The sequence below is a fragment of the Cyprinus carpio genome, chromosome A18 (genome assembly GCF_018340385.1).
Source record: "Cyprinus carpio isolate SPL01 chromosome A18, ASM1834038v1, whole genome shotgun sequence".
In the NCBI taxonomy this organism is placed as follows: domain Eukaryota; kingdom Metazoa; phylum Chordata; class Actinopteri; order Cypriniformes; family Cyprinidae; genus Cyprinus; species Cyprinus carpio.
Window position 1 is genome coordinate 17,251,069 of NC_056589.1, and position 12,445 is coordinate 17,263,513.

At 35.5% G+C, this 12,445-nt stretch overlaps 1 protein-coding gene across 1 annotated transcript in view; it reads left to right on the forward strand.

Moving 5' to 3' along the window:
- Window positions 1-5,972, forward strand: part of LOC109110516 (solute carrier organic anion transporter family member 3A1-like) — a 47,511-nt gene extending 41,539 nt beyond the window's left edge. Inside the window, exons 6-10 of the mRNA XM_042775183.1 lie at window positions 65-263; window positions 1,415-1,583; window positions 2,271-2,443; window positions 3,891-3,955; window positions 4,335-5,972. Coding sequence (XP_042631117.1) covers window positions 65-263; window positions 1,415-1,583; window positions 2,271-2,443; window positions 3,891-3,955; window positions 4,335-4,711 — 983 coding nt within the window. The 3' untranslated portion in view covers window positions 4,712-5,972. The remainder of the gene's footprint in view (window positions 1-64; window positions 264-1,414; window positions 1,584-2,270; window positions 2,444-3,890; window positions 3,956-4,334) is intronic.
- Window positions 5,973-12,445: the final 6,473 nt, after the last annotated feature.

Here is a 12,445-nt window from a genome sequence, read left to right on the forward strand (position 1 = left end):
TATACGGGTACACAGCTTTATTTTACATAACACATTATTCCGTCGATATTCTCTTCATAAACAGGGATGACGGCCATCCCATGTGCCTGTCTGGGCATTTTCTTGGGAGGTTTGCTGGTGAAGAAGCTGAACCTGTCTGCTCTGGGAGCGATTCGAATGGCCATGCTGGTCAATCTGATCTCCACGGCCTGCTACGTGTCCTTCCTCTTCCTGGGCTGTGACACAGGACCTGTCGCTGGGGTGACTGTCGCCTATGGCAACGAGTATGGACAGCTCAGCTGATTTTTTTCTCCTCACAGCCTTGTTATTTTTTGTGCCATTTATAATGTCTTTGCAGAGAGTGTAGAGGATGACAAGTCTACATGCTGAAACCTCTGTTTTAGTTTAGTATGTATGGATGAGTCAGGTTCAGTATTTTAATGATTTTATAGTTTTTAATACAGTAATACAACCCAATTTACTTTCCAGGCCCACATGGAATCTTTGCTTATAGATCTGCAGATTGTGGTGTGGATTTTGATTGATCTCAGTGACTTGAATGCTTTAAATCTGTTCATTTGTTGATCCTTTCTGCTGTTCTCGTCATTACACCAGTAGGTAGCGGTATTTTCCTGTTTTATTTTTTCTAATTTAATTTGAATACAAATAGAATTATATGAATACTATTCTTCTAATACAGTTTTTGTTGCAAATTATTGTTCCCTATTTTAGTATTATTATTATCTATTAATATTATATATATATATATATATATATATATATATATATATATATATATATATATATATACATATATATATATAGTAATTTAATACAATTCTTTTCCCAATTAAATAGCAGAAAATTTCCCCCCTATTTTTTTACAATCATTTTTACTATTTAATATATTTAATTATTAGAATTTGTTTCCGTATTTTCAATGCAACAACACTATTTATTTCTTTGCAAATTATTAGCAGAACAATTTTATGAAAACGGATTAAGTGAATTGGATTTTGAATCCCTGATTTTTATCATTTTTTACACATTCATAATTCTTCTCTGATTGAAACTGACAAACTAAATGAACTTACATGCCCCTCTTGTTCACTCAGTCAGCAGATGTTTCTTTCATTTAGTTTATTCATGAACAAGATGTCAGTGCTGCTCCGTTTAGTTCAGGCTCAAAACAGAGACTCGTTCAGTATTTGTTCACTATTTCTGTGAATACCATCCCACGCCATTGGTTTTTCCCCAAAATGAGACCAATTCTATCCCCAAAAGTCAAACAATTCCATCTGGGCCTGCTAATATCTAAGCTGTTAAACAAACAGGGCTGTAAATCCTGAGGTTTGTGATAAATCAGGTAAATATATCAAATGCAACACAAAGGAACTGGCTTCAAACAGGTGAATGTGTGTTTTTGTGTATATAGGACACTGCAAGTAGGCCAGAGGCCGGAAGCCCCCTGCATGAGTCATTGTAACTGCTACACTTCATTCGTTAGCCCCGTTTGTGGCTCCAATGGTGTGACCTACTTGTCGTCCTGTTTCGCTGGCTGCACCAGAGCCATCAGGACTGGACCTCCACCTCCTCTCTCTCAGGTCATTACCCATCTCATTTACACAACAACGTTTGTCTCTCGCTCTTTCTTTCCTATTTGCTGTCAAATACTCTTTGTATGTCTGTTTTTCTCGCTCTCCGCTCATTTTCTGGACAGCACACGTCCAGTGTGGGTCAGTAGAAGTAAAACCCACATCGCTCATCAGATATACAGTATGTCGGAAAGGACACAGTGCTCTGCCTGCCAGGCATCTTAATGGCCACTGCAATATGGGCCTCTGCACTCATTACCATACAAAGCGAATGGTCCAGACTGGAATAGATGAATCCAAGACAACAGTCACAACCATTATCATAATTGAGCACTGGCTCACGACATGAATATACCAACTGGTGGGTTTAATGAGCCTGTTCTTGCCAGAGTTCATGGGCGCATCAGTTCTCTGTAGATAAAATTGACTATAGCACATTTAGACAGCTAATAATGACTCGTTTACTTTACACCAGTCCACTAAATCCTCAATTAATATTTACATTTATTATTTTTTTTTAAATAAATCCTTGTTTTAATGTAATGTTCAATGGTGGCATATACTGAATGATTTAAAGTAGATAAGTATTACGGTAATATTTGCATACATCAGAAGGTATGAAAATGTTTTATTTTATGAGGAGAATATAAATGACATAAAAATGGCTGTGTAGTGATTGTGATGGTTTTTACTTTGAACAGGACAGGATGTGCGTGTATCTCTGCAAACAATGACTTTGCCATGGCTGTGTCAGGCAAATGCCCACGTCCCGGCTGCAAGGAGGCCTTCCTCACCTTCCTGTGTGTGATCTGTGCCTGCAGTATGATCGGAGCCATGGCCCAGACGCCCTCCGTCATCATCCTCATCAGGTGACTGTACTTTCACTTATTACACACCAAGATGAGAGTAAAAAAACTGAGCTCCGGTGTTATGGCCTGTACAAACCAAGAACGATAACTGTAAAGATAACTATAATGATAACCATGGTAGCGTTGTTTATTATATTATATTTTATTATTATATTGTCTGTCAATGTTTTTATTGTCCATCAGCTGGAAAAATGGTTCTGAAAGTGATTCCAACGATAGAGTATCCAACGATATCTATCTATCTATCTATCTATCTATCTATCTATCTATCTATCTATCTATCTATCTATCTATCTATCTATCGTTCTTTCGTTCTTTCGTTCTAACATCTATCTATTATCTGTGACTTAGGCCCCGTTTACACTAGTCCATTCACTTACAAAAATACATAACTCTTGACACACTAACGCCTATCGTTTACAGTACTCTCGACCCTAAAAAACGGAGACTTTTGAAATAGCGGCAGACCCCGTTTTAGTTTGAAAACTCAGGGGTTGCATTTCAGTGTAAACGGACCAAAATAAAGACTTTTGACCAAAATAAAGACCAAAATACAGACCTACATTCGCTCTGCGTATCCTGACGACCGTGTAAACAATAACATCATGCGCATTGCTGTACCCATAGATGTATAGGTAGATTCCCCATTTGATCGCTCCAAGCACGTAGACGCATCTGAGATCTAAATAATACGGAATCTACCTGTTCATATCTATGGCTATACCTGCAAGAATGGTCATGTGACATGCGTTTTAGGTTGTGTAGTGTAAACGGAGATCGTTTCTGAAACGCAGAGGAAACGCCAGTGTAGACGAGGATCGTTTTCATTCTAAAACACCGTTTTAAAACGAAAATACACTAGTGTAAATGGGGCCTTAGAATTAATATACTGTATGCTCACCAAGGCTGCATTTATTTGATCAAAAATAAAATAAAAACTGTGATAATTTGCAGTATTATTCCCATTTAAAATAACTGTTTTATGTTTTAAAATATTTTAAAACGTAAGGTAAATTATTGATTTGGTGTTCGAGAAACATTTCTTATAATTATCGATGTTGAAAACAGTGTGCTACTTAAAATTTTTGTTGATATATGTTTTCAGTATTCTTTGATGAATTGAAAGTTCAAAAGAGCAGCAATTATTTACAATAGAAAACTTTTGTAACATTATTATTTATGTCTTTATTTTCACTTTGAATCAATTTAATGCATCATTGCTAAATAAAAGTATTCATTTCTTAAAAAGGTAAACTGATAATGTAATAAGTGAAATAAATTATATATTTGATAAATATGTATATGAGAATTTTTTCTTTTAAAAAAAAATTTGTGAACACATGTACCTTGAATTTGCATAACGTCCCTGTATGTGTGTGTGTGTGATGAATGTGTATATGGATATGTTTTAATGGTCAATATGTTGACTTGTCTCTTGCTCTTTTAGAACTGTGACCCCTGAGCTGAAGTCTTACGCTCTTGGAGTTCTTTTTCTGTTACTGCGCCTGTTAGGTGAGATATCGCAGCACAGCATAACCACATTACAACTCAAACTATATGCTTTCACAGTAAACTGAGGAGAGTAATCTGTTTGCCTCACTGAAAGAAGCAAAGTAAAGAACTAATTTCCTCAAAATCCAAAGGGCCATAAAACAAGGACAAGTTCATTTGCCACTTTTGTACAAAAACAAACAAACAATGGTTTTCTAGCAATCAAATTAAAGCTGTATGTCATAATTAAGAAGTTCTCAACTTGCAATATTATTCAGAAAATTAAGACTTTCTGCATTCTCTCAATACTGCGAAACACTTAATATGTGTAAAAGCAGATCGAAATGTCTGTTTTGTCTTCAAAATGCAAATCTCAAATGATACATAAACGATCTTTCAGGGTTCATTCCTCCTCCTTTGATATTTGGCACGGGGATCGATTCCACATGCCTCTTCTGGAGCACCGAGTGCGGGGTCAAAGGCGCCTGTCTGCTGTATGACAACGTGAGCTACCGGCACCTGTACGTCAGCATGGCCATCGTCCTCAAGGTCGTGGCGTTCCTCCTCTACACAACCACCTGGCAATGCTTGCGCAGAAACTACAAAAAATACATTAAAAACCATGAGGGATACGTTACGCCCACGGAAATGTTCTCATCCACCGTGAATCTGGACAGTCTCGGAAAGGACAGCAGTCAGAGCCAAGTCAACAGGACTAAATTTATATATAACCTGGAGGATCATGAGTGGTGTGAAAACATGGAGTCTGTTTTATAGTGGCTTCATACTAATTCAAACGTCGTTCTGCTGAAGGATCATCCTTTGAGTTGATCTCTTATTCCAGGATGTGCGGGACTGTTGTTGTGCTTTATTGTAAACTCCTTCAAACTCTTCTACTGGGTCCATCTTGTTTTTAGAAGTACTTTCAAAGGTGTTTCTCCAGTGCCAGTAAAATGTTGTAGTAGTTAACTGAAGGCGTCTACTTCAATGCCTGACTATGTAGCTGGTTTGCAAACTTCACACAGCTATGCATTAGCTGAACTGTTTCTACAATTTTTCAAGTAAAAAAACTATATATACAACTAAGATAAGCAATTTTAACCCATCATCTATTATCCGGCTGGTTATGTTCCCATCCCAGTCCGTTATTATTATGGGGATCATTTAATACATCACAACCAATTTACAAATACTAAAATTTAATTCTATTGTATACTACATACTGCAATTTTATACAATATATATATAAAAACAATATCAGTTATTTCTCAAAACATTCAAAGGGGTGTCTGAGAGGTGTTTTTTTTTCTAAGTGCTTTTTGCAGCATTTGCTTTCTGCTGTTGTTAATTTATAAAGGTTATTGAAAATGTACTTTAATAGCATCTTTATACATTTGTGCAATAGTGGGAGAGTGTATTTATCGGATAGAGAGTGAGGCTGTTTATTTGTAGTTTTATTGATGAATTTAAGAATGCCTCTTTATTCAGATGACAATAATGGCGTTTGGGACTAGACTTTGGGAATATTGAGACCTACAATATGACTGACATCAGAGGAGAAGTGTTGCGAAAAGGCAATTTGATTAAATGGCAGAAGACTATTGGCATTTATGAGTGTTGCTCTCATCTCGCTGAAGAGCAAATAACGTTCTGATGATCAGGCTGGGCCTTGGTATTTATGAGTTGGATGAAGACTGAAATTGTACACAATTATAATGTTACATGTAAAGTGTGTTTCAGTTTTGGATTGAGATTAAACTATTTTATTTCACTTCACTGCAATAAAACATGGCACTGTGGGTTCTTAGAAGATTAGAAATAGTGCTGGATACAAAAGACACTTAGGGTTGAAAACTGTTTATGATGAATTTCTGATTTCACATTATTTGAATTTCCTATAAAGCTTCAAAGCACATCATTCTTGTTTTACAGGTGTCCCTGTGGGTAAAATTTAAGCAGTGTACTTTTCGTATCATTTTTTATGGGAAAATAACTTTTATTTTATTTCTGCAAATAAATTATTTTTCAGAAAATCTCAGATTTGACTCTATGGTTCTTTTTTAACTAACGTTTTAAATAGTCAAGGCTGATCAAGCCTGAAAAATAAGCTTTTTATAACGCTATTTGAGTGAAATTAACATAATTTATGGCAGCTGTTGTCAGATTTCTTTGGTGATTTCAAATAAGAAGATGGCCGCTGAGTGACACGACTTGTCTTAAAAGGACTTAAATAATATCCTCACCAATGATCCTCTGCAGTAAATGGGTGCCGTCAGAAGCCAAACAATTGATTAAAACACAATAATCCACAGGTAATCCACATGACTCCAGCCCATCAATTAATGTCTTGAGAAGTAAAATGTGTTTTGCAATAAACAAATATATCAAGATGTTTTTAACTTCAAACTGTTACTTTAGGCTAAAATACGAGTCCTGTATCCATAATGTTGCTTTTTTCAGTGAAAAAGTGCTTGTCTGATTCAGCAGAGAAATATGCACAGATCAAGCAAGTGAACAACAAGTGAAAACAGTCCAAAACAGTTCTAAACAAATATATTGGTGATGTGAGAGGGATGGATTTTTCTACTGGAGGAAGCGTCATTATAGATTATGGACTCACATTTTGGCCAAAAGCAATAGTAAAAATGTGTTGATGGTTTTGTTTCTTACAAACATGCAGCTTTTCCCTTCACAAGATTTTTATCAGCTGTTTGAACGCTGATTCTGACGGCACCCATTCACTGCAGAGGATCCATTGGTGAGCAAATGATGTAATGCTATATTTCTCCAAATCATTTCCCATGAACAAACAAACTTGAGTACATTTTCAGTAACTCTTCATTTTTGGGTGAACTCATGGAATGGAATTTCAGATCTTTTATAAGCAGAGTGTTATGCAGAATCTACTCTGAAAATAGTTTTTTTTTTTAATGTTAATATTCACTAGGATTTAGGATTAATTGATTTTCTTTCATACAGTTTTGGATTCACATCGAAATAAGAAAAAGAGGATGTATTATAGTGTAGATGTAAATGGACCCAATTTGGTTATTTATAAAATCTAGGGCAAAATGGAGAGAAGAGGACTATAAGCTATTTGACTGCCGGAGTGAGATTTCCACTCTCTGGAAAAAGAGATTTGATTGAAAATGGCCTTATTGCATTTGTGTTTGGCTGCTTCTGTTATTATAGTCCTTGCTTTACCTTCTCCTCTTGATTTACTACAACCTGCAGTTCAACCAATTATTAAAAGTATGGACACAAAGGTTTTTTTTTTTTTCTCTCCATATAACCTTAAGCTGTTCCTGAAATAAAGATCCTGCTTGATCTGTTGTGGATATGAAGGTGAAAAGCATAATACTTCACAATGGACCATTGAAATTAAACATCTCCAACATCAGAGGCTATACCGCTACTGGATAAAAACTTTTTAACAAGGCTTTTTTAGATACATCCTTCATAGACGCTCTTTACAACAAAAGGTCATATTCTTTAGCCTATAAACCTGAAAACCTTACAGTTTTTGTATTTATTTTTTTAACTAAATGGACACCTAATGTCAGGCTGTTTGGAAGCACCATACAGAATTTTGCAGGAGTATTTGAACTGAAATCCATCTGTTGGATTTATGAGTATTTATCTTCCATCAATTTTGAACAGTGTCTCTTTAAGTGAGGTGACACATATTCTGTGTGTTAATCTGCCCTGGAGTATAAGAAGATTAAAGTCTTTATTTGATGTGGCTTAGATTTCCTTTTGCATCCTTGACAGATAAACAAAGATGAGATAGAACTTGAAGGAGGGACTTAAGGGACCATTAACTAATAGGGATGCAAATGCAGTGCTATTCTTTGATTTCATAGTTTACAGCACTGTTGTTTTAGTACAGTTTATATACTATTGTTTTTATTAATATTTTTAACTCGATTTTTTTGTTTTCTTTTCAGTTTAACTTTACAGATTTGTCATATTTAGTACATTTTTTTTTAAATGTCTGATACATATTACACTCTAAAATGCCGCTAAATAGCACTAAAAGTGGTTCATTGGCTCATAATAATAGGGGAGCCACTTAAAGTATAGCACCTATCTAGTCTCTTAGTTTAGTTGGAGAAAGGATAAAAGGTACTAAGAGAGAGTAAGATAACTTTTAAATAACTTAACGGGTTCTTTGTATGGCAGTGGTGCTATATAGCACCTCATCTACCCCAAAGAACCACTGAAGAACCAATTTGTGTGTGTGTGTGTGTGTGTGTGTGTGTGTGTGTGTGTGTGTGTGTGTGTGTACATATATATTTTATATATACTTTTACTCTCTCTCTCTATATATAATACAATTAGAAAGTGGGATTCACTTATTAAAAATAATGAATAAGTAGTGATAAGGCGCATTTCTGGTGTGAACCAGAGCAATATTCACTAAATAATATACTAAATATTCTTGAAATATTCAGGAGTTTATTTACAGCATGGTGTCCTATTCATCAGCACCTGCAGGATACACAAAACATCTGCCAACACTACAAAAGGTTTATTCTTGTTAAAAATATGCTTCATGAAATGCACTGTTGTTAACACTGACATCTCAAATATGTCTTTGGTGTAATAGTGCTCAGTTCCCATTTTCATACATCTCAGAGGATCCAAATTCAGGAGGGATGGGGATATGAAGCATTTATGTTCTGCAGTGCAGGGTTATTTATCAGGGTTATTATTGTCAGCAAATAGAGAGCTATTTAAACTGATGCTTAGCAATAACACAGTTGAGAGAGCCAATTCAATTTCCGACCATTTCACATACTTAAAGGAATAGTTCACCCAAAAATGATAATTTGGTGAAAATGTACTGACCCTCAGGCCATCCATGTAGATGAGTTTGTTTCTTCATCAGAACAGATTTGGAGAAATTACATCACTTGCTCACCAATGGATCCTATCCAGTGAATGGGTGCCGTCAGAATAAAAGGCCACAAGTAATCCACACAACACTGTTCTGGACTCTTTTCACTTGTAAATGGTACTTAATCTGTGCATGTTTCTTCCCTGATTCAGACAAGACAGCTTTTTTTTTTTTACTAAAAAAAGCAGTATTATGGATAGAGGACTCGTATTTTAGCCAGAAGCAATGGTTTGAAGTTAAAAATGTCTCTTAAAATGAACAGTGTTTCTGTTTGGGAAATCAAACCTTTTCTCTGTTGCAGATAAGGGAATATCTACAAGGTTTCTCCCTAACCATGGAGTGCATTAGAAGGGTTTGGTTTGGCATGTGTTGTGTGTATGTTTCTATGCACGTTGCATCTGTTTCGCTTTGTTTCACATAATAATCCATCACTGCTATGGCTATCCCATCAAACTGTGCATAATTAATTTGAGGATTCATTAAAGTGCCTAATTTCTCAGGAGACTGATGTGTTTGTGTGGAAATGCATAGAATATTTTATGTAAATAAGTAATTCATAAGAGAGTAAATGTTCTGCTGCAGTGCTTTAACCGAAAAAGATGCTGAATTTATGGTTTTGAAAATTATCCTTCGGAACCACTGCTCAGGTTGTCCATAATAATCAAACAACCTATCGTCTTCAGCTGAAGTTGGCCTGCTGTGTCACAAACATAAATCAAAACTATGCCTGACACTCTTCAAGTTGCACTCATAATATTTGAGAGAGAAGCAGGAAGGGTGGATTATCAGTCGGCTCTTTGTGTTGTACATTTTTGATGTTTGGTTCAAAGTAGACGTTGAGAGCAGCTCAAATGTTCAAATACAAGGAGCTTGATGCTTCATGGTCAAAACTGAAGGATTTTTTTATTTTCCAAAACATGCAAGCAAAGGTAAACTATGATCTGGACATTAAATAAATGTCTAATGTTCTTGATTTTTCTCTCATTTTAACTTTGTTTGTTGTCCATAGATATACTTGCAGATATTTTGTAAACATTACAATATATAATTGCATATTGTGCAATTGCATTTTGTTTTACGCTACATGATAAGATTACAGAAAGAGACTTTACAGATGAGGAAAATGGAAAAAGTGTCAGATTTTCTCCAAAGCATTTTTCACTTATTCCTTGGATTGTTTCAAAATACCATCTTACATAAAAATTTAATTGCAAAAGTATTTTCTTCCTAGTGGCTGAGGACTGAGCTTTGTGTGTGTGTGTGTGGAGCCAGGAGGAGATTATTTAAAAGCATTACAAAAACCCATTACTTGCCTTCATGAAATTCTTAGAAGCAGATTGGATATGGAGCATGGTCATTTTCCATTGGATAACTTGATAAACACATTGCACATGCAGGGCTAAGCTGGGTCCGGTGCAATGGCACACTGAGCTGATGGAAATATGGAAACTATTCTCTACCTTAATGTCGCTGCAGATGAATTATATTGGCTCAAGGCATTCAAGAACTTCTGTGACTCACTGACATGAAATGTTGCTCATTTATTTGCAGGCAACTCCGCTGACATTCCGACAGCTTCAGTAGCATGCATGGTCCAAGTTGGTAAGATGAAAAATGACCTACAAACAGTTTCAAAGTTACCTTTTATGACGGTTAAACTGCATTTGATTTACTTTTTCACTGCTTTCACTTCACTACACTAGTGTTGATGCAACCAAAATCAGAGTTATAATCAAAAAACTTCATAACAACGTACATCAACATATAACAAACTTCACAACAACATTTGGTGTTCAGTACGGTCACACTGTATATCTGTAAGAAACTTTTGAAAAGTTTAAAAACAATTTATGAAAATTGCATGAAAATCAAATAGGTCTATAGTATTTTATCGTATCATTTAAAATTTGTATGTACTGTATAAATACAAAATGCATTTTCGCATATAAAATAATCCACAGCAGATCTATACAGGTGGAGCTGGGGAAGGTGGAGGGTTTCAGAGGAACTCCGAAAACGCGCTGCAATGCTCAATCGAATGCTAATCAGCCATTTAAATGTAAAGCAGCAAGTTCACTGGCTGCATATGCAACATGAACCAAACAGCTTGTGACAAGTCTTTTAATGCTAAGAATATCATCAGTTATGTTAACGACCCATCAGCATGCCACTATCTAGAGTTTCATGACAAAACTTGGTATTTATCCTACTTATACTTGTGTGGTGCGACATTAGTCAGATCCACATAGTCGGCACAGCATCTTTAGGTTTCCATCTTTCTGAAAATCCTGTGTCCAATTGTGCCTTGTTTGTAAATGAATCCGCTGTAAAATTAAGTGAACAAAGGACTAAGTTCTTACTACCGTGTTCTGGAGCTTCATTAAAAATAAAGTTCAATATACATGTTTTTAGACTAATGAAACTAAGAAAGTTTTGAGTTCTGAAACTTACAGGATGTTTTAAAAAACAAAGACCAAATATAATTCAAAAGATAATGACCCCTTTAACTGATAAATGATGAGTTCAAAACAACATTAAAGGTTATTCATTGAATCACAGGTGCCAATAAAGAACCTTTAAGATTTAAGCATTTTAGCCTAGATATTAAATGCACACACATAAACTAAATGTTAATCAAAAGGTTTTCACAACCCATCGTGCATTCAGACTCCCTATAAAGCAATTGTGAGGACAAATTTAAAGTATGGCAGAAAGATGACCCCCTTTTCATTTCCTTACTCTTTTCTCCACGGGCACCACCATTTCTAGGACATCTCTGGCAGCACAAAGCGCACGAATGTATCAGAATGATTCAAATAAGATCCCTTCTACTTCTTTCAGAAATTCATTATAGGGTTGGGGGCATAAAACACCACTTTTGTGAGCTTATTTGCAAATATACTCAGAAATTTGACAAAGAAAGGGAATTACAGATCTTAAGCTGACAATAGCAAAAGTTTGTTTAATGGCAAGATGAACTTGATGAACAACCATCAGCTAATAGGTCGAATAAAAAGGGGAAGTAGGACAGTTTACCCTTGTATCATTATATGTATTCTTCCATTTCTAAAAAGAGTAGTAGGTTTATCCTCAATATGCATGGGATGATGGGATGACAGCAGTGTATGATGATATTTGAATAATAAAAATAGAACAAATAGGATAAAAATCCCAAAGTGTCCCACTTTACTGTTATATCAGTATTTCCTAATACAACCTTACATTTGCATACACAAGCAGCATATTTTCATAAGCACTGAGGGTGTTAGACCTGACAAGAAATGGTGATATAGGCCTAAACAGTACATCTTTCAAGGCGTGAGAAGCTTTTTCATTTGTAGGTTTAGAAATGATATGCCAGGATTGTTTCAGTGTATTCCTGAGCCTGGAAGACGGAAAACTATCATCCACAATCTTCGTAAGTAACATTTTGTCAGCTTTTTTCTCTAGTTAAGTCTGCTGGAAGCACTCTTAAAAAGACAGCAAATTTTAATAGGCTACCTCTCATAACATCTGGTGTTCTGAAACACTTGGTGAGTGATCATGATAACCAGTCAATCTTAGCTATAAAACAATTATGCTGCCTAATTGTTTTAGGTCTGTAGATCACT